The 20266-nt window shown below is 53.6% G+C and overlaps 5 protein-coding genes across 5 annotated transcripts; 3 read left to right on the top strand and 2 right to left on the bottom strand.

Annotated features, from left to right (window-relative positions):
• Nucleotides 1-53: 53 nt before the first annotated feature.
• CkaCkLH20_12037 (ddhd domain-containing protein) lies at nucleotides 54-3179 on the bottom strand (the record flags this gene model as incomplete). Its single annotated transcript, XM_038894751.1, has 2 exons — nucleotides 54-1905; nucleotides 1960-3179. The coding sequence occupies 2 exons, from the start codon at nucleotides 3177-3179 to the stop codon at nucleotides 54-56; spliced, it is 3072 nt and encodes a 1023-aa protein (XP_038740008.1).
• Nucleotides 3180-7772: 4593 nt separating this feature from the next.
• CkaCkLH20_12036 (pps1 dual specificty phosphatase) lies at nucleotides 7773-9905 on the top strand (the record flags this gene model as incomplete). Its single annotated transcript, XM_038894750.1, has 1 exon — nucleotides 7773-9905. One exon carries the CDS (start codon nucleotides 7773-7775, stop codon nucleotides 9903-9905), a length of 2133 nt encoding a protein of 710 aa, XP_038740007.1.
• Nucleotides 9906-10733: 828 nt separating this feature from the next.
• On the bottom strand, nucleotides 10734-12327 carry CkaCkLH20_12035 (uncharacterized protein; the record flags this gene model as incomplete). Its single annotated transcript, XM_038894749.1, has 4 exons — nucleotides 10734-10782; nucleotides 10832-11964; nucleotides 12035-12189; nucleotides 12267-12327. 4 exons carry the CDS (start codon nucleotides 12325-12327, stop codon nucleotides 10734-10736), a joined length of 1398 nt encoding a protein of 465 aa, XP_038740006.1.
• Nucleotides 12328-13844: 1517 nt separating this feature from the next.
• Nucleotides 13845-17420, top strand: CkaCkLH20_12034 (putative leucine carboxyl methyltransferase; the record flags this gene model as incomplete). The annotated part of the gene is made up of 8 exons (XM_038894748.1): nucleotides 13845-13904; nucleotides 14002-14037; nucleotides 14103-14287; nucleotides 14387-14748; nucleotides 14802-15826; nucleotides 15882-16532; nucleotides 16604-16894; nucleotides 16968-17420. The coding sequence occupies 8 exons, from the start codon at nucleotides 13845-13847 to the stop codon at nucleotides 17418-17420; spliced, it is 3063 nt and encodes a 1020-aa protein (XP_038740005.1).
• A 2216-nt stretch (nucleotides 17421-19636) lies between these two features.
• Nucleotides 19637-20247, top strand: CkaCkLH20_12033 (uncharacterized protein; the record flags this gene model as incomplete). The annotated part of the gene is made up of 2 exons (XM_038894747.1): nucleotides 19637-19701; nucleotides 19752-20247. The coding sequence occupies 2 exons, from the start codon at nucleotides 19637-19639 to the stop codon at nucleotides 20245-20247; spliced, it is 561 nt and encodes a 186-aa protein (XP_038740004.1).
• Between the last annotated feature and the right edge of the window lie 19 nt (nucleotides 20248-20266).

Raw genomic sequence — 20266 nt, 5'->3', positions numbered from 1 at the left:
GGGACGATCCTGCACCTCTATGCATGCGTCTATCGTTGCGCCCAACGCCACCTCTATCCGATAACTCTTTTGGTTGCCTTCTGAGCCCTCATCGCAGGTATCGTGTTTTGTTTACCCGGTTTTCTGCCAACCTCCACACACAGCATGCGAATGAAATCCTGGCTCGTCCAGTAGCATGTGTGTGCGCTCAGCATGTTAAGATACTGAATTTCTAGGGGCCCTCCGCCGTATTTCAGATAGTAGTCGATTTGGCCGTTGTCGTTGAGCAGATACGCCTTCCTTTCGGCGATCTCTTCTCGCGTAAAGTCGTGGACTTCGAGCTCGAGTTGCGATGGCAGGCGAGTGACGGATGGCTTTGGTGCAGAAGCAGAATCGATACTTGCTGGGGTTGGCGCCGTACCCGGAACGAGGCTTCGCACAGCGTTGCCCATTGATTTGAAGATCGAAGTGCCACTCGTCGGGACGTAAGCGACCCTGAGGCTGGCCGCGTATACCGGATCGATGGTGCCGTTCAGCAAGTACGCAATGGGATCCTCTTTGGCTAGCACGTTGTAAATGTTGTCCACGGCAATGCAGCCGAAACGCCCAGCCTGCCCTGTCACGTCCGGTGCATGTACATCGCTGGGGTCAGCACCGGGTTTGCCTCGGCCGCGACGAGGTTGTAGCATGCCTCTTTCGAGCAGCATGAAAAAGCCTGCCGGGCTTCCGACCAGGAAAAGGTTGTTTGTGTCAAACTCGAAAAAGTCGACATGCGGGAGATTAGTTGTCAAGTCCAGTCGAGGGACGCGTGTGGGTTGCCGAGACAGGATCTCGATGGCCATAGCACTGCCAAGGGAGTGTCCGATTAGGTGAATGCGACCCTTCTCAGCAAAGCCAGGATTGTTTCGACACCAAAGCCTGTAGACACGGTTGGCCTCTGTGACAAGGGCATTGATCATCTTACCCTTGTGGTGGGACATGTAGAATGGAATGTCAAACATGACATCCGAAATCATACTTCTCACGGCCGGAATGCTACTGGGTTCGATGTCCTTGAGGTTGAATCCGTCAGGGACATGGGTAGCTTTGTCTTCTTCTGTCATCGGACCACCGTCCTCGAATGATAACGTGTGGCGCCAGTTGATCGGAAGTACCATGATCCCGTTCTGGTCCTCTCTCAAAACCCCTTTGACTGCCGGGTTGCCTAGCTCCAAGTTCACTTCTCGGCGGAAAGCGTTGATGGCGTGAGTGAAATGGAAACTTTCGACCCTCTCTGCAAACTTCTGCCCAATGCCGTGAACGACCATGACGAGGTCAGTGACCTGGCCTCGTTCCTTTTCTGAATGGCAGGCTTCGCACTCATCCTGCCTGGCAGCCACGAGAGCTTCACCGGCGGACGAAGCTGCTTGATGAGTCGTTTCACGGCCAGTCCTCTTATCGTGCAGGCGTTCCCACAGTTTTCGATCGAAACCACGGACGACGGGGATACCAATCGTCATACCTTTCATGATTTTGGCGACAGGTCTTCTTCCGTAGTAGGCAGATGGCTTCAGGCTGGGTTTCAAAAGAAAGGCCTGCGAAGCATTCTTATAAATGACATGGTAGCTGGCGTAACTTTTATGTTGAGATGCTGTCGCGGGCTTTGGTTCTACGGACCCTTCCGAGGCTGCCTCTCCGTGGAAACAACTCGCAGCACAAAAGGGATCGGTCGATATCCGAGGGTCCGAGATGGTCTGCATATCGCCTTCACTCGCGTAGTCTGCGTCTTCAGGCCACAGGCGATGAGACACTTTCTCCTCACCAGGAGGGCCGACCTCGATGGCACATCGAAGCTCGTCGCTCCAGGTTTCGGTGTGTGGCTGCAGCTCGCGGTATCCGGACTCCAGTTGGTTTGCCACTGCTGGAGGAATGGGAAGCATCGTGTCCCTGAAACTTCTGTTAGATAAGCTTAGCTGCATAGTCCCCCAACGAGTGACAAACCTGTAGAACCAAGTGGCGCGGAGCACCACGGCGATGTCATTTACGGGAGACCAGTATATGGGTTTCATCTGCAGCGCCGGAACGGACACCATATGCAACCTAGATACGCCGACAACGACGTCGACAGCTTGCCTTCTATAGCTTTCGTCGCTCGAAATTGCGGTCTGAGCTGCATCTACTCTGGATCTTGCAGGCTGTTGTGGCTTGGCTGAAGGTCGCGCGCCACGATCATCCGTGTTGCTTGAGTTTGTCATCTCTTTGGGGGTATAGGATGCGGCAAAAGGGTCCTGTGGTCTCTGCCGAATTCCTGCTCTGAGGAAAGGCTTCCCTGAGATACCGTCATCCAAAGTGGGCGGTCGATATGAGGTAGCGGTGCCAGGGGTTGAGGGACGAGACGTCTGGTCGCTCGTGCGAGATTCGGCCCTCGGTCTTGTTTTGGTATCAACTCCAGGAAGGCCTCCCTCATTGTGAAGTCGACTCAGCTCACTGGCGGCCTCTCGGCGAGGACTGAAAGAACCCACAATGCCCATCTGTCGTGACCGCGCTGAATCTGCCCTGGTTCGGGACGTGACGATGCTGCTGGATGGGGATCGCGCGTCCTCGGATGGGACGGCTGTTGCGATTTGACGTCTCAATTCCATCATCACCTCTTGCACAACATTGTCCTGGTTTAGCGAGGGCTGATGCTTTCTGGCCAGCGCACAGAAGGTATTCTGGAGTTCGGTGGATACATCTATGAATAAGTCGGGACAACAAACTGCAATCGGGGTGTCAGGCAGCAAGTCTGCTGCTTCACCGACGGCGGCAGACGCCTGGAAGATGCCACCATGCTTCTGACCATGTTTTGCGGCTAGGTGGCGCACAAGAAGAGTCAACTTTTTCGCATTTCCTTTCTCAACATCGGAACTCAAGCTGTGATTGCGCACCAACTGCTCGTGAGCCTTGGTATCGTCGGCGGAAAAGAGACTGAGCCAGGCTTTCTCGAGAGCGTTGTTGTCGCCCAGCGAGAAGGCGCGGATTTGACCCCGTGTATTTCGCGCATCCGAAGCCGCCGCCAAGGTGCCGGGCGACAAGGGATCATCGATGGGTATGATTGAAGAGTAGAAAAACTGCGCGGCGATGGGAGGAATACCGTCGTTAGCGCCAACGGAGACCGGCTGAGCAATCGGGGCGAGGCGGCATTTGGGGCCATATGTATGGATTTGTGGTGGGGAGGACATTTTGAACTGTCGAACCAAAAACGAAGCACCGATGCGTGTTGGGGGCAGCACAAGATCGCCGGGGATCGTGAAGTCGGCTCACCGGAAAGAGTGAGTATATTTGGGTGAGGGTCGTTTGAGGGTATTGGACGAGGTTCACGAGCGGCTTTCGGCTGGCCGCGTGAGTATCGTATGCTCGGGCATGTTTGGGGCAGTCACCAGAATTATTCGTCGTGGCGAGGGCGCGATGAGATGCGGCGGAGATCGTGGATCGGGATCTATCAGTGCGGAGTATGAACATTAGCGAAAGACCGAAACAAGAGCTGTCGGGAGAGATTTGAGGCTCACGGTGCGTGGGCATCACGCGGATACCACAGGCGATGGAAGGGTAAGGAAGTTGTGGAATTGGAAGTTGTTTCTGGACTTGAGATGTTGTAGAGTGAGCCTGGACGCGCAGGGCAGGCATCAGCTCCGAGGCGTGTCTCTGGCAAGCACCAAAGGGTGAGTGAGCCCGAACCTTACTGAGAGGGACTTGACGACGCCTAAGCTTTGCAGGTTAGCTTGGGTACCGAGGACGTCGCGCGCAAGCCCCCATGAAGTACGATGTAATCCAACGTCCTCATGTACGGCGTGATCGTACGTAGCAAGCTACGTAGTGAAATGTTTCGGTTGTGCCTGAGGGAGGTGGTAGGTAAGGAAAAGCATATGCTTGACCAAGCCCGTGTCATCCGCGAGAACGATTACTCGTAACCAGATCGCGCGTTAGGAGGTACCTTACCTTTGAATGGATAGGTACGTACCTAGACAGACAGACACCCATGAGTGCTTCGTTGCTTTCAATGACGTAGGTATCGGTAAGGTACCTTACTTTTGCTGATGGCCCATTCAAACATCTCACAGCTCAAATATTAGCGTGGTGGGGATCCCACTGTTACTGCCACATGTGATTTATACCTTGAGTAACAGTAAAACCATGTCTGCGCTGACATTTGAGACGCTGGTAGAAATGTATATCCCTAGTGCCGGTGCAACCCTGGGCTAACATTTGAGATGCCATCCATCTACGTGTAAACTAGATGGAAGCATCCAAATCCAATCGACCATGTCTTCACCTGGCACAGAGGCATCGAGGCGCCAGCTGGGACGGCGGGACCCAACCTACCTATGAGGTACTTAGGTGCTGGATACCCAGGTAGCGGAGACGCGGGACTCTCCACGTCCCGGTCTAGCGGGGCTGGGGTAGTCCGGCAGTTTCCATCCTCCAGTGTAACAACCGGGCACTGAATCCAGGCTCCCTCGACGAGTTAATTGATGTAACTGTGCTTCGACTCGGGGAAATTCCTGGGTCCTAGTTGTTACTTATTACCTACGGAACCCTTGGAGAGAAAACTGATGTGCGATGTGAACAGAAGACCCGCGACCGAAAACCTCGCCTCATTGATTACGCACCTAAGCTGCGGGCAGGCGATCATGTGCTCTCCTCGCTCCGGCTCGGTGGCCTGGCATGACAGGCATCTTTGGTCTACAATGAGTTCATAACGGAAGAGTTGGTGGTTGTTGAAATTGCGTGTCACAGGGTACTTTGGTCTGATTCGCACTTATCTAAGAACAACGAATCACCACGGGCTGCATGCCCTATTAAGCAGGTGTCACTTCCCAGTGACGGCAGTGACCGCTGCTTGAACGGTACGAATACAGCAAAGTGAACGGAACGGGGCCTTGTCATCGGGGAATAAGGTATCAAGAAGCGAGATCCATAGAACTGGATCCCTGGCCGGAGACTTTCTCCTGCTGGCGGCAACTAGGACCCAGTAACTTGGTAAAATCACGATGCTCTCTGATACCTGCAATTCCGAGGCTTCCCATATCTGAACATACTTCTCTGGCAGAGACAAGAGCAACAACAACAGAAGCAGCAGCATTGCCCACGGCCACAACCCAGAAATCACGAGGCTTAAACATACAAGCATCGGGAATAGGTACAAGAGGGCTGTCGCTAAGAATGTTGTAGCACCTATCAACAAGTGATATGAGTTGCAGTGGAATCGGACGTTGAAAGTTATGCTTGTGATTGTCTGTCCCTATTAGCATTGTGAAGAGTGATGGACATGCCTGACACAGATTCTATCGCGGATAAGGTAGATGGAGATGTACACAGATGCAGACCTGGATAAGTTACACATCGCCACGAAGCCACGTCCAACACTTGGTTTGTTTCAACGTCAACGGATTGGCAGGGGTACCTAGGTAGACTTAAGTAAGAGACCCATTCAACCCCGCTTGAACCGTGCACAGGCCATCTGTACACTGTCCTCATTCTCTCCTGCATTCATTCCTTCAGAACATGCCATCAAAACATCCACCATCTGCTACCGGTCCTCATCACCATCGCCAGCACCAATGCGCAAGGCAATACCTTACTTCAGTAAATTGCCTAGGTATTGTCAAACTGGACGGGATGCACTATGCGCCAATGCCCGTCTCCATTCAAATTGTGACACCACCATCCGCCAGGTTGCATGTCACTCAACTCTCCACCTTGGTCTCGACGCCCATCCCTACGTACCTCACCACAGCATGTATCTATACCTTTCTTGGAGTTCGGTACCAGCCAAGGTCAGGTAGGGTTCTTCCTGCTTTGTGCTCGCAATCGCAAGTGTTGGTTGACTACCTCAGTGCCTATGGTGTCGTTGGCTGATCTCGCGACAATCGTGCCGCCCTGCCCCGCATCCAAACCCCAGGCTGCGATCACAGGAGACGCTAACGCCACACACCATCGCCATACGCCATGCGCTATACCGCAGTACGCTACCTACATTATCTTGGGTACCTTAGGTTGCTTAGTCTACATGTCAGGTCGCTCGACGGGACTTTATGGGAGCACGAGGTGTTCCAAGAGAAGCATTCCCAGGAACATCTCGGCCCAAGGAAGCATCAGATCGTGTGCTTTTCATGCCCTACTCCTGTAGCATGCCCGAGTTTCCCGTTGTCGTCCATTGGGTACAATGCGCATCTAGGTAGATACCTTACGTAGGTAGTGTACCTCAAGCCAATAGGTAAGGTATCTACCTACCTACCTAGGCAATGCTCGCCATCAGCACTGGGATACTGTGAAGCATTCGCACAGGCTACAGCTGGCCGATTGGGCTAGGTCCTCTCTTGGATCTACGCTTGAGGTGGACGGCCCCAGCTCGCCAGTGGCGCAACATGCCAGCCCATGCCAGCCAGTCTACCTTATTTCGACATGCTTCCCTAACACCTATGGCATGATTTTCGGCTGGGAGCGGCGTTCCGTGGCGTTACTACTTTCAGTATGGCATAGGTAGTGCGAAAAGGCCCAACGCTCAAGTACACTAGTAGTACTACTAACCGCGGCCGTGCTCCAGGCTCAATCTCCTCCGCCCACCCCATATCTCCTCATCCCGTGCCGTGGCATCACGGTATGTTCCCTTCCCCTCTCTTCACGCTGTCTCTCGCCCCGGTCGTTTGTCTTGCCCGTCTGTCTCCTTTCTCCATGTCCTGGGGAGAGGTTCATGTGTGGGCTCAAGCTAACTACCTAGGGTGAGGTAGGCCAGGCTTGGTCTTGGCACTGGTCTGGCATGGTGACAAAATTATGGGCGGCACCTCAGCGCTCTCCGCGTGCCCATGAACCGTACCGTACCGTGCCTAGCCCGGTATGTATGTACGGATACCTAAGCCCTGGTGCTGTGTACAGTGCGCCTGCATCTGCCCATCTCTTTCTGCTTTCCCAGGTACGGTAAGGTGAGGTGAGGTAGGTAGCTCAGCGTTTCCCAGACCGAACCTTCTTCTACTCATTCAAGCATACCATATGTCTGTTCTACCCCTTCTCTCCTGTCACGTCCGTTAGTTCTTCTGCATCTACGACCCCTCCTCCCCGTTATCGTCTGTGTTGTCCTCTCACCTACCTGAGTTACTTACTTACCCAGACATACCAAAACCGTTGCCGTCTCAATCACGATAACCTCCACTCCCGGCACGTCCACCATTGGCGACATCACCCTTACTGCAGGATAGCTCAGTCACCGAGTATCTCATACAGCCCATTACCATTCCATTGAATTGAACCCCGCTGCTTATCACGACTCAAGCCCGGCGTCGCTGTTGCTGCCACTGCTGCTACTGCTTTTGGGCATGTGCGATAAGGATCGACCGCCGCCCTCAGCCAACACGCTAATCAAGTCCAACTGGGTGCGTCCCCATTCATTGCCTACCTACCAACTACCTACCCGGAGCCCCTTCTTTCTTCCATTCACCAACTCCTGCCGCTGTTCTTGTCCTTCCGTCGACTTGAATTGCAATATAACCTATAGTATCTGACACGTCTCGCAGTCTCTGGGCAGTGCTGTCCAAGGTAGAAAACACAAGGCGAGACAAGTCGTTTTCTAGTATCCCAGCGAATTGACAGTGGGCTCGGTAGCACCGCCAGCTCCCAGCTCCCTGCTTTCGCCCCGACCGCCGATAACGACACCGACACCGACCTCGACCTCCTGTCATTGCTGACAAGCAGTGCTCTCGACGCTGAGTTGACTGTTCAACACACCTCACGTCAATTGCGATCTCCAATAGTCGCAATAGAGGCTGTCCTGTTTCAAAATGGCCACAATCGCGCTCCCCAGGCCTATTCCCCCTCATCGCACCTCATCCGCGGTGGGCTCCGTTTCGTCCATATCGCTAGAGTCCATCAGCGCCGCTCAGCAAGCCCCCGTGCCAAACAAACACCTTCCCGTTTGTCCGCCTGGCCCGGTTCCGGCGGAGGAGCCCAATACACCTCCGCCCTCTCCTCCCCGAGACGATGAACAGATCCAGCAATCGTCGCTGCTCTTTCCACCCGGCAAGTTCGATCGACATGAGCTCGGTTCGGTGGCAGTCTACAACATCAGCCCCGCCGACGTCGCCGCTGCAGTGGACTACACCTCTCGCCAGCCTTTGCCGGATCCGAACCAAGTCTTCCCGTGGTTCCACGGGCTCCACCCCCACAACCATATCCAGCAAGCTTTCTTCATCGCCCGCCATCGCTCTCTGAGGAAAACACCCACATGTGTTCGCGGCGTCACCCTCGTTAAAGCTGATGGGGACGTCGCTGTCGCTCGCCTCAAGGGCGCCATCGCCCCTCAAGAGTTCATGCATCTGTCTGCCTCTGCCGAGTTCATTGACGTCGATCCGCGGGACGGCTTCTGCGTGAGGAACTTTCAAATTCAGGCCGCCAAAGCAGCCATGATTTCTGATATCATTGTATACGGAGATGACGAAGCCAAGGTTCGGAAACTCGCCATTGACATAGCCACAGCGCAGTCACGATGGCGACACCGACACGAGAGTCAAGGCCACTCCATTCCAGAATACAATACGTTTCTCTGCATTTCGCCATTCGACGAGTTTGAGAAGAACCACCAGGAAATCGTTGCTATTGACGGCGAAGGCCAGCTGACAGGCAACGTGCTTGACTTCTTTCACCAGGAGCGGAAAGAGATGTACCACATGACGAAAGCCTCAGAAATATCTCATAACGTCTGGCTCGGGCCAACGCCAGATCCGACTACGCAAGAGGAGGACTACTACGACATATTGATCGAATGTAGCGATGTTGGCCGACTCAACCCCTCGACACTTCGTACACTGGCAGAGTCCAAGATTGAGCCCGCCCAGCGGCCATATATTGATTTCCCGTCCTCTGGCAGTATCTTGCCGCCAACCTGGTCACAAGCAGAGGCTGACGGCATCCTGGAAACATGTAAATGGATCTACCACTTGGCACATGGAACTTTGCCAGCCTGCGAGAAATCGAGCTTCGACTTTGACGGTGACTTGGACATGGACGAACAGCCTGAGCAGGAACCGGTCAACATCCGCCCAAGAAAAATACTTGTCCACTGTGCTGACGGTTATACCGAGTCTACGATGCTCGGAATAGCCTACTTCAGCTACAGCACAGGACGTGGAATCGCCGATGCTTGGCTGCATTTGCACACCTTGAAGCAACGCAACTTCTTTGCGTACCCTACGGATGTGGCCCTTCTTACCTGCATCGAGGCTCGCCTCCTTCACGAATCACCTCTTCATGCCGGCAAGTGCCTACGCGAAGTCACGGCTTTGATCAAGGAACCTGCGTGGCTACCTGGCCTGGACGGCTCTCTACCCAGCCGGGTCTTGGATTACATGTACCTCGGCAACCTGGGACACGCAAACAATCCTGACTTGCTCAGGGCCCTTGGAATCAGCCAGATTCTTAGCGTGGGCGAGACGTCGATGTGGAAAGAGGGTCAGTTGGAGTTGTGGGGTGCGGAAAACGTTTGTGTTGTCCAAGGTGTCCAGGACAATGGTATTGATCCCTTGCGGGACGAGTTCGAGCGATGCCTTGAGTTTATTGGTGAGTTCTTGTTCCTCTTTGGCTCAATGGAAAATGCTAACTTCCTCACGGACCGTGGCCGGCGTAATGGAACGGCCACGTTGGTGCATTGTCGTGTTGGCGTGTCACGTAGTGCCACCATTTGCATCGCCGAGGTGATGCGGGCCTTGGACCTTTCGTTTCCTCGAGCGTACTGTTTCGTCCGCGCTCGTCGACTTAATGTCATCATTCAGCCCCATTTGCGCTTCGCCTACGAACTTCTCAAGTGGGAGGAGTTGAACCAGGTTAAGAAGCATGGCTCTTCCGGCATCAAGCGAGAACTAGAATGGGGAGAAATCGCCAGGGAGATCGCTTTGATGAACAGACCATACGCTCGATAATCCGAAGTACACGTGGATCGCAGCGCGTGTTTTGGTCCCCCTCCCCAGTCCTCCCCAGCCAAGGGAGGTATAGGATTTTGCCGAGGGTCATGATTGATGAGCACCGCAGGACAGGGAATGAAAGTGCGCCCGTCTTGCCATTGCGGTTCATTGGAGAGATATCTCTTGCTGAGAGATTGTATCGCGGATCTTCCGAACGGGGCGACGTTCTCATTCTTCTCCTCAATCTTTCTTCTGTTGGTTTACCTGGTTGAATGTTGGATCATCTGTTAACACAGAAAGGCGTACGGGTTGGTTGCGGTCTCAAGGGGTTCATCGGCTTCCATTTTGCTGCACAGTCGTTGAACAGAAGTATTACACACGGTCAAGTCATGGCCGACGGCAATGAGTGACGATACCAAGAAATTACCTGGCGAAGGCTGGCAAGCCAATAGTGAGCTAGCAAAGGCTTCTGTCATAATATATACAAGGGCTGATACACTGCGCCATTGCGTGCCATGATGCTCGGAGAGATGCGGCTGGTTTTAACCTGTCGTGTCAGCTGGAAAGCGCGTCCTGTGCCATGGGTTCCCTTTTCACCTGGGCAGTCTTCCTCGTAGTCTAGTCCGTTCATCCCGTTTGATTACATCGAATTAACGGCTCACGACGGCGGGGCCTTAGATGCTTCGTATTAGCTTAAGAATTCAAGGTGCCGTAACCCCCCAGTCCACCCTCATGAACAAGGTATGTAGCCAAACGCCTGCGGATGCAATGTCTCCTTCAAAGAAATGCAAACCCGAACATCGTCAGAACAACCTCCCGGCCAAAAACGGACAGGCGAATAAGACATTAAGTTCCATAAGATGACGCGTCCAATTTGTCATCCACGTCAAGTACCCTTTCTCGAAGTGTTAGCTAATGAGACGCATAGAGGGATGCTGACTTACGAGAATTGCTTCACAAGATAGCCCTCTCCACCATGCTCCATGTCAATATTGTAGACGTAAAAGCCGCCGTCACTGGTCACCACCATTACCTGGGGGCTACTACTACTCATAGCCACCACACTACGCAGAGGGCCATTGGGCAATTGCGAACCGCCCGCCAGGGTGCCGCCTCGGGTCGACGACGTTGGAGAATTCGAGGATTTTGGTATCTTGATGTATGCAAAGTCTCGCAGAGGCTCCCACATTTCCGTCACTGTCTGGGGCAGATACGAGCCAACGACACCGGCGACACTGCGACCCATTATCTGCGATGAGCGCCGGAGCATGCTGCTGAACGAGCCGCTTTGCCGCCTGTTGATCTGCTGGTTGTTGCTGCTGCCATTGCTTGGCCCCGTCGGCTCCGCCAAATCGCTTCTCGGGGAACCTGCAGCACTGCCAACTGGCGATTCATTGGCGCTATCGTAACTGCGGGATCGGGACCAACGATCCTGCCTCCCTGGAGAAGCTGGAGATTCCGCAGCAGCAGAAGCCGAGTTATTGCCCGGAGGCGGAGCGCCTAGACGGAAAATATGGACAGTGTCGGAGGTTGAAGAGACGCAGAGCAGCGTGGAGCTGAGGTTGAATGACATGCTGTAGATAGTGGAAGGGTAAGTTCCGCGGCGGAATTGGTAAAGCTTTTGCCCTCCTGGGACGGAAAATACGCGAATGATGGTACCGGTCTCGCTGGCAGTGGCGAGGAGCGTGCCTTCGCTGTTGAGAGAGATGCTGCAGAGTGGCGAGCGGTGGGCCTCAATGACGTTGACTGCCTTGAGTGTGATGGTATCGAACACTAGAACCTCTCCTGATGTCGGAGCCACGTACGTCGACAGCGGTGGCGCATGAGCTGGCCTCTTATCCCCAGTATCCTCTCGAGGCTTTGGCAAAGGGTATGCGATGTAGCAGTTCTCTGAAGACGGTGACAAAGCGCATATGGCACCTGGGTTCGGCGAGGTGGGGATTGTGTAGAGGAGGCTCATGTTCGAGATGTCGTAGAGGTAGATTTCGGACTCGAGCACGACGGCGAGGCGTTTTCGATTCAAACGCACAGCGAGAACGGCTGAGGGGAAGGTGAGTTCGCAGATGACAGATGACCTCTGCTCATAATCAGTGTTGGCACAGAACAAGGATATACGCAGTCTCAACGTGAGGGCGTGCAAAGCTTACCTTCGTATTTTGTATGATTAAATGTCGCGGTGAGAGGATCAACGCAACCAAAGAGGTCGAGAAAAGCATCTCGATAATGGCGATGTTACCGTCATCGCTGCTGAAGATCTTCGAAAAGGGGTCTGTGTGGTAGATTCGGAAGCCTTTGGATGTGCCTGTGGAAAGCGAGCAGTCAGTCGCGGAACGGAAGTTGAATCTGAATGAGGTGGGTTGGGTTTTGCCGGGGTCATACCGACGGCAAGACAGCTGTGGTCTTGGTTAAAAGTAATGAAATTGAGAGAAGTATTGGCCATCTTGCGCAGTGTGGAAGCAGGTAGGTGCGTCGAACAGCAGAGGTTCAAGTTCGCCGGAACAGAGCCGGCGTTGAAGGATGGTCAGACACACAGCAGAGTTGTGGGCAATCTGGAGAGTGTTGCGCAAGTCGGATTGGCGCTGAGAGCAGCAGTCGAGGCTCTGGCGATCTCGTGTCTCAGTTGGGTGAGGTCTGAGGAATATGGAAGGCACAAGAATGTCTCGTCCGGACCAGACCGCAGTCGACCAAGGTGTTCGCTCGTGTTCGTTCGGTGGGTATGGCAAGTCGACTACCGGACAGGCAAGATGGGGTGTGATGGTTCGGACCAAGCCGAAAAGTTGTAATGGGATGTCTACAGTGAAGACTGAGGCGGTGTCGTCGGGTTGGTTGTCGAGAAGGTTGTCCCCGTCGGCCGTAGTCGTAGCAGATGTCAAGACGAGCGACGTCAAACCGTCGAGACTCCTACAGGTTGCGCGTGATGAGCCGATGGGTCAGTCGCGGCTGTGAAGCCCAAGGGCGCGAGGCAGAGAGCTTCCGCAGTGGAGAAGATGTGAGGCAAGGTGTGGAAGGAATTAAGGTAGGTAGGTAAGGTGCTTAACGGCTGAGGCTTTGCGAGTTGACGGTTGACGTAAACGTAGATATCTCGTGGGCAGCTAAGGATAACGTAGTTTGGCGGAAGGTCAGGGAAGGTCAGGTAAGGTAGGTAGGTAGGTAGCTTGTGCTTGTGCTTGTGGGAGGAGTGGTGTGGATCTGGACAGCCCCCAAGGCCAATCCAGTGGGGGCAGCGGGGAAGCTATGTAATCCGTCGGTCGGCTGGTCCCAGCGCCCTGACCAAGCCCGGCAAGCAGGCACCTACGGATATACCTTATATTACTGGACCTATAGGTACCTTATCTAGGTACCTTACCTACCTGGGTACCTACCTAGGTAGGTCGATAGGTAGGTAGGTACCTACTTATCAGGCCCGGCCTTTGTGCCTTAGGCCCAGCTGTTCGTGACGTGTGGCTGTGTCTGGCTCGGGAACCCCCAGGTGAGCTACCTAGAGATCCTGTCGGACCTGGGACGTTTCTACCTAGGTACCCTAAGGTACTCCAGGGACCTTAGGTACCTTACCTAGGTACCTTATGTCGTCTGCGCTGGTATCTGAGGCGACAGCCCGGATAAGAGATTCAGCAACCCACACAACCTCGCGATTGATATTCATTCAACTTGGGTTATTTCCATCTCAATGAGTAGCTTTACGTCAAGTGTCATGTTGAATAAAATAAACGTCGTGTTCCCTCTACCTTTGTGGTATGCAGTTGCTGGTGTTGCGGGCTTCTGCCGAAAAGAGTGGGAACCCAGCGGCGCCTTCGTAACTGAAAATTAACTACCTATTTTGATTTGAGGGAGGGGAGAGAAAGAAAAAGAAAAAATTGTCTGATGTGAGCAGACACCGCTGCGGTGATGGCAAGCGGCTAGACATCAACATCAACACCATTCATCATCACATTTCGGCTTCCTCGTTGGCTGCCCAGTATGGCAACTGCAGTTCAAAATGTTCGACGAACACAGGCCCTGGACGACCTCATCATGGCAGTGAGTATCTGTGACTTCGGCCGACTGGCTGGCTCTACTCGAAGGCCATCTGACCCGTGCTCTACAATCGCGTGGCTGACACGCGTGCTTGGGACAGACAAACAGCAGCTCCATCACCTCCAAAAGGAGCGTTGTAGGTTTCATGACCCTCGTCCTCGCTTTTCTCTCGCTCGGTGCTGGACTGACTACCCTTCTAAGGAGCGCATTTACTATCCCGATGAGCCCCATTACTTCCGTTTCTTCGTTAAGAAGTTCCAGCGAAGGGCTCCTCTTATCAACAGAGGGTATCATCTTCGGCTCAAGGTTATTGATACGTTGGTTCGGCGCTTTCTCGAAAAGCCCTCGAGCTTGAAAAAGGTCGTCGTCAATCTTGGCTGCGGAAGGTGTGTTTGTACCGTTCCTCCACCGTTGTGTCCGACCAGGCGGGCCTGCTAGACTTGGCTGCACCCCTATCACCGCTGCTCGCTGACTTCTACATACAGCGATGTATTGCCGTGGCAGTGCGAGGTGCGCTACCCGGAAGCGTGCCAGAACGTGACTTTCGTCGACGTTGATTATCCAGACCTCATCGAGAAGAAACGTCGTATAGTTGTCGAAACCCCTGAGCTTCGGGAAATTCTGGGAACCTGGGAGGTCAGCGACAAGTCTCCAGTCGTTCTTCAGAGTCAGAAATACTGCCAAGTTGGCTGCGATCTTCGAAGGCTCTCCACTCTCGGGAATAGCCTGTCCAACCTCTTCGACTTGTCCAAGACTGAATTTCTCTTCGTGGCCGAAGTCTCAATCACCTACATGGACACGGAGGGCGCTGATGGAGTAATCAAGTGGGCGGGTACCATTGAGAATGGTTTGTACATCGCTCTGTTCCTCTCTTTGGACCATTTCACTCATTTATTGCAGCTGAGTTTTGTTTGCTGGAGCAGATTCTGCCGGACGGACCCGACCATCCGTTTGCCCACACAATGCTCAAGCATTTCAACAAGCTGAATACCCCAATCAAATCCGTCCATCGCTACCCAACTGTTTCAAGCCAGGAGGACCGATTTGCGACGCTGGGCTGGCCTAAAGTCGAAAGTTGGACCCTCTGGGAGGCTTGGGCTGATGAATTGTTCATGACGTCGATGGAGAGGAAAGCGCTCGACGCCGTCGAACCTTTTGATGAGTGGGAGGAGTTTGCTCTCTTTGCCAGTCACTACGTTGTCATCCTTGGATCCACCCAGGGACGTCAGGAACACGCCCATCTCTCTCTGAAATCCGAAGACTCAGGCATTAAATCATATCAGACTCCCATGTCCTTGTCTGCGTACGATTCGAGCCGAGGTCGTCGACGCTTTGGCGCTGCTATGCTTGTGGACAAGCCAGATGGGCAGACTATCGTGTCACACGTTCTCGGACAAGGGCCAAACGGTAGACTCAACTCTGAGGACTCGTATCAAATCTCCAGCCATCGGTCACCTTCTAGCGCCCCCCGCAATGGCCCGTCAGGCAGAGTCTGCCATACCCTGACAGACCTAGGCAACGTTGGTGTTCTCCTCGTTGGAGGACGGACATCTCCATCTACAGCGTTTCAGGATTGTTGGCTCCGCAGGAAGGTCTTCAATACTTGGGAACGCGTGCAAGACCTCCCATTGTCTCTGTTTAGGCACTCTGTGACGCGACTTGGAACTTCGTTTCTCGCCCTGCTTGTTGGAGGACGATCAAATCATCCACAGACATCTGCGAGCTGTCTACTCTTCGACCCTTCCAGGGGCTGGACACCATGCAGCACCCAGTCTGCTCCACCAGCACTCTGTGGTGCCATCCTCACCTGTATCGGCAGCAGTGGATTTGGAAAGTACGAGGGCATTCTGGCCGGAGGCTTGCTCGCAGATGGTCTTGTCAACCAGGACACATACATATGGTCATTGGATACATCTGGCCCCGAGGTAAGATATACACGTGTTTCGTTGTCTAGCACAGCTGACTGATGTATGGATTCAGCCCTTGATTATCTTTGAAAATATCGGCGCGCGTATCAAACAACGCACGGCAAACCTTTTGTCCAGATTCGGCTCCACAGCTACGTTAGTCAAGGGGTACGTTCTCATATTTGGAGGCGTAGTGAAAGACGTTCAGTTGCCTGCGGCGGACGATATTCTCGTTCTGAAGGTAGCACATCGTGACGTGGAAATTGTCGCCAAGGTTGATGGAATCAGCAGTGCTGGCATTTTGCGTCCTTTCCTCGTGGGATCTTCCGTTGTTTCTTATGGTGATGGGAACATCGCCATCGTTGGAGGGGGTGCAACGTGTTTCTCAATGGGAACGTGCTGGACACCAGGAAGTTACAGCCTCACTTTTGAAGCGGACCGACTATGGGAGCACAACAAGTCACCACTTTATCCCCATGCATTACCGCCGGTAAAGTACTTGGAGACGGTCGAAATCACGAGGACGGACGCGAAACAGAATACCGAGCTTTCTGCACCTGCCACTCTCCAGCCCATCCCTCGCGTCAAAATTGAATCCAAGGAGCAATTCCAGTCAGTCTTGGACGAGGGAAACCCCGTTGTCATTGTGGGCTCAGATATCGGCTGTTGCAAGTCCACGTGGTCTCCCGAATATCTTGTCGACAGTGTTGGGCCACACCGTGAGGTTTGTATACCATTTCCCTATCACACACTTTGCGTTGCATAGTCGTGTACCGTGCTGATAGCTTGCTCCAGGTATCAATCCACGAGTCTGCAACCGAGAAGATGGATTTCAACGCCAAGAACTTCCGTTACGTGACCAAGAAGTTTGCCGACTTCATCGAGGAGGCACGAAACGGGAAACGGCTCTACATGAGGGCACTTTCCAACGAAGAACCGTCGAACCGTCCCACCCAACTGTCTGAGGACTATCCTTCCTTGGCGAAAGACTTCACATTACCCTCTCAGCTTGCTTTTGTCAGCGACAATACTTTTAGCTCCGTTCTGCGCATCTCCGGTCCCGTGAATATGTGGCTGCACTACGATGTACGTCTTCTTCCCCTCCATTGCCTCGGATCAACAGCAAGATGGCGGGCCATTCTCACACTTTTCCCGATAGGTCATGGCAAATGTCTATGTTCAAGTCGTGGGTTCAAAACGTCTCATTTTGTTCCCACCTTCGGACGTCACCCAGTTTTCTTTTGCTCCTGGTGCATCCAGCTCCAGCGTTGACGTTTTCTCATCGCTTGAGTCCGACTCACTCCGCGGTGTTCACCCACACGAAGCTCTTCTGACGCCGGGAGACATCCTCTTCCTTCCACCTCTCTGGCTCCATACTGCCACGCCCACTTCGCAGTTGAGCGTCGCTGTCAACGTATTCTTCCGAAACCTACAAAAAGGATACTCGGTAGGAAGGGATGTCTACGGCAACCGTGATCTAGCCGCCTACGAGAAAGGACGCCAGGATATTGCACGCCTAAGAAGTGGTTTCAGCAAACTCCCCCCAGATGCCCGAGACTTCTATCTTCGACGCTTGGCAGATGAGCTCTTACAGTCAATAAAGGACGTGTAGGAGGCAGGGTCTAGTATTATTGTTGCAGAGACAAAGATTTACAATCGGCCCATTTTCTGCGTTGTCCGTTAGAAAAATATCATTGCATCGTTTCCCAGGCCTCTACTGTTCTTCCTCTCTCTCTCTCCCTCTCTCCCTCTCTCCCTCTCTCCCTCTCTCCCTCTCTCCCTCTCTCCCTCTCTCCCTCTCTCGGAGAACATGGTCCTAGAAAGAAGCCCATCATTGTGACAGAAGCGATGAAGTTCGGCACTAGCCAGTAAAACAGCTCAAGTCCCCGTCCCGTCGTACGGAAGGCTCCGAAGATATGGCAAACGCACCCATTGAGGATCGTGGTGAGATACTGGTATGCCATATAAGGGACATGCAGCTGATATTCAACTGCGCCGGCGTTGCAAACCCACCCGTCAGAGGGGCATGGCAAACCTGACAATTGGATCCCGAATTTTGGCGTCGTGTTCCTGCGATGGGGCCGGTCGTTGCGCACGTGAATCCAAGGTGCCAGCTACCTAAGGTAGATACAGTCGCCGGATAGAAACACGAGTTGCTTGTAAGCCGCTCATGTGCAGGCTTCAATATTGGTTTACCAAGTATGACCGTCGCGTCCTGATGGATGCGCATAGTAGAGAGCCTGCTGACCTCTACCTACCTACCTAGGTGCCTTGGATACATCACCCGACCGATTGGTGCTTCATTAGGTAGGTAGGTAACGGAAAGATTGGTGGGGCGTTAGGTTGATAGTATTAGCGGCGAGGACAGTGGAGCCAATAAGAGGGCGATTTGCAGGGTCATGTCCCCTTCCCTGAGAAATAAGTTACCTTACCTAGGTAAGGTGCCTAGGTACCTAGGCACAGGCACGGTGGAGCGTGTTCACCTGCCACGTCACGCTTGATCCCTGCTCCGCCCAGACTTGCGGTCTCGTCTCTTTTGACGAACTTTTACTTCTCGACTCCAGATACTTCTCGACACTAGTGCTGAGGGAGAGGAGTCGAGGAAGGAAATTCTTGATGCTTCGGTGTAGTCAATCGGTGAGGCTCAATCAGGGAGTCGACAGAGTTCCGCAACCCTGCACTTCCGAGGCATCTGTTCCATCTACGTACTTACTGGGAAAAGCTAGGCATGAGTATGTATAAGCCAGTACCGTTTGTCATCTTGTTCCTGCTTTTGCCTGGCTCTATTCCCTTCTCTCCGTCACGGCCTTCGAATGTCATGCCCTTGCCCACGTCCTCCATACATCATGAGTGACATCATCTGCCTCTCGCAGTCCTGATTGGAGGAACACCCGGACTGACAAACCGACAGTCCTCAAGAATGTCAGTCAGAGACACATTGTTACCCCGCTCGTTTCTCTGATTAAACAACATCAATATCCGACAATCCAAAGGCCGTGCTCACATACAAAGCTACTTGGTTACTTTTATGAGAAAGACAGCCACAATCCATCGATTTCACAACGAAAGGGGGCTCAAGGCCGGATGACAATCGAATGTTGTGCCACCCCTGGTGATCTCACATTGCATCTGCGGCCTCACCATCCTTAAACCACGATGCCTCTTTGACTCTACCTGAAAGCACCTGCAGTCTCACTTGCCCCCAACCTGAACCTGACCGCGAGGTCCCCCAGTTGGCCGAAGTACGGTATTGAAAACGAGGCTAAGGCATACCTTAGCTTGCAGACTTTTCAGTACTCCTCTCTCTCGGTGTCGAGAGAGCCTCAGAAGACAGCCTCAGCCTGGCTTGCCCCCGGAACTTCCAGTCATTCTTTCACTGCTAGGTTGACAAAGAAAGCTGGAACCTCCAACCAGCGCATAAGAGAACGCCCATCACCTATTGTCCTCCATTCACTTTCACGCCATCAGGAGTGACCACGCATCCCACTGCCTCCGTCTGGCCCTCAGGATCCGTCTGGTTCGCTCAATTCCCTCTGCCAAACACCCTTTCCGTTGGTACAACGACATTTCGCGATACCATGTCGAAGTATTATGACCAAGAAGTCCGGGAGGGCTACGTTCGTAGTCCCAGCCACCGACGGGGCGACCCGCCCCCAGTCTCAAGAGATCACTCACCCGAATATTACTCCAGCGGCGGTGGCGGTCCTTTGGTCTATTCTCGAGGTCCAGTTCCAGTCACTGGTCCTTACGTCTCGGGTGCTATCCCAGTCGAAGGGGCAAACCGCTCATACTACGAGCCCAACTCTTCCCCCCACCCTCGCGACATGAATGCGCTACAAGTACCGTTGCCGATACCCTACCGCCCTCGCTCCGTTCCCCCACAAGCATTTGCCGTACGCCGAGCGCGATCTCGTTCGCGATCTCGCTCCTGCTCGCGTTCCAGGAGCCCTATTGGCAAGGCACGCCACGCCATCGATCGTACCTTCACCCAGTCTTCTTCTGGGATCGGGGTTGGACTCCTTGGTGCCGTCATCGGCGGCCTTGCCGCCCGCGAAGTCTCGGACGCTGCTGTACGCACTCGTAATCGTAAAGAGATGGAGAGTGGAACTTACCATCCACGACCACATCATGACACCGAGAAGGCGCGCGTGATATCAACCGTCGTCGGCGCCCTCGTCGGCGGGTTGGGTGCCAACGCCCTCGAGAAGCGCTTCGAAGCCGCTCGGGAACGTGATTGGGAACAACAGCAACTTTGGGAGAAAAGATGGGGAAGAGAGCGCGATCTTCCCCACTACGACACCGGCAAAGAACATGAGCGCGATCATGGCCGAGGGCGTACTCGTGGCCAGCGTCATGATGACTGGAACGATGGGTATCCTTCTGACCGCCGGCGCTCGCAGAGACTGAGGAGTGAAGAGCGCTATCAGTACAGGAACTGAAAAGATCTTTTAAACACGT

The sequence above is a fragment of the Colletotrichum karsti genome (assembly GCF_011947395.1).
Source record: "Colletotrichum karsti strain CkLH20 chromosome Unknown Scaffold53, whole genome shotgun sequence".
NCBI classification, from domain to species: Eukaryota; Fungi; Ascomycota; class Sordariomycetes; order Glomerellales; family Glomerellaceae; genus Colletotrichum; species Colletotrichum karsti.
This window is presented reverse-complemented; position numbering and strand designations above follow the sequence as displayed.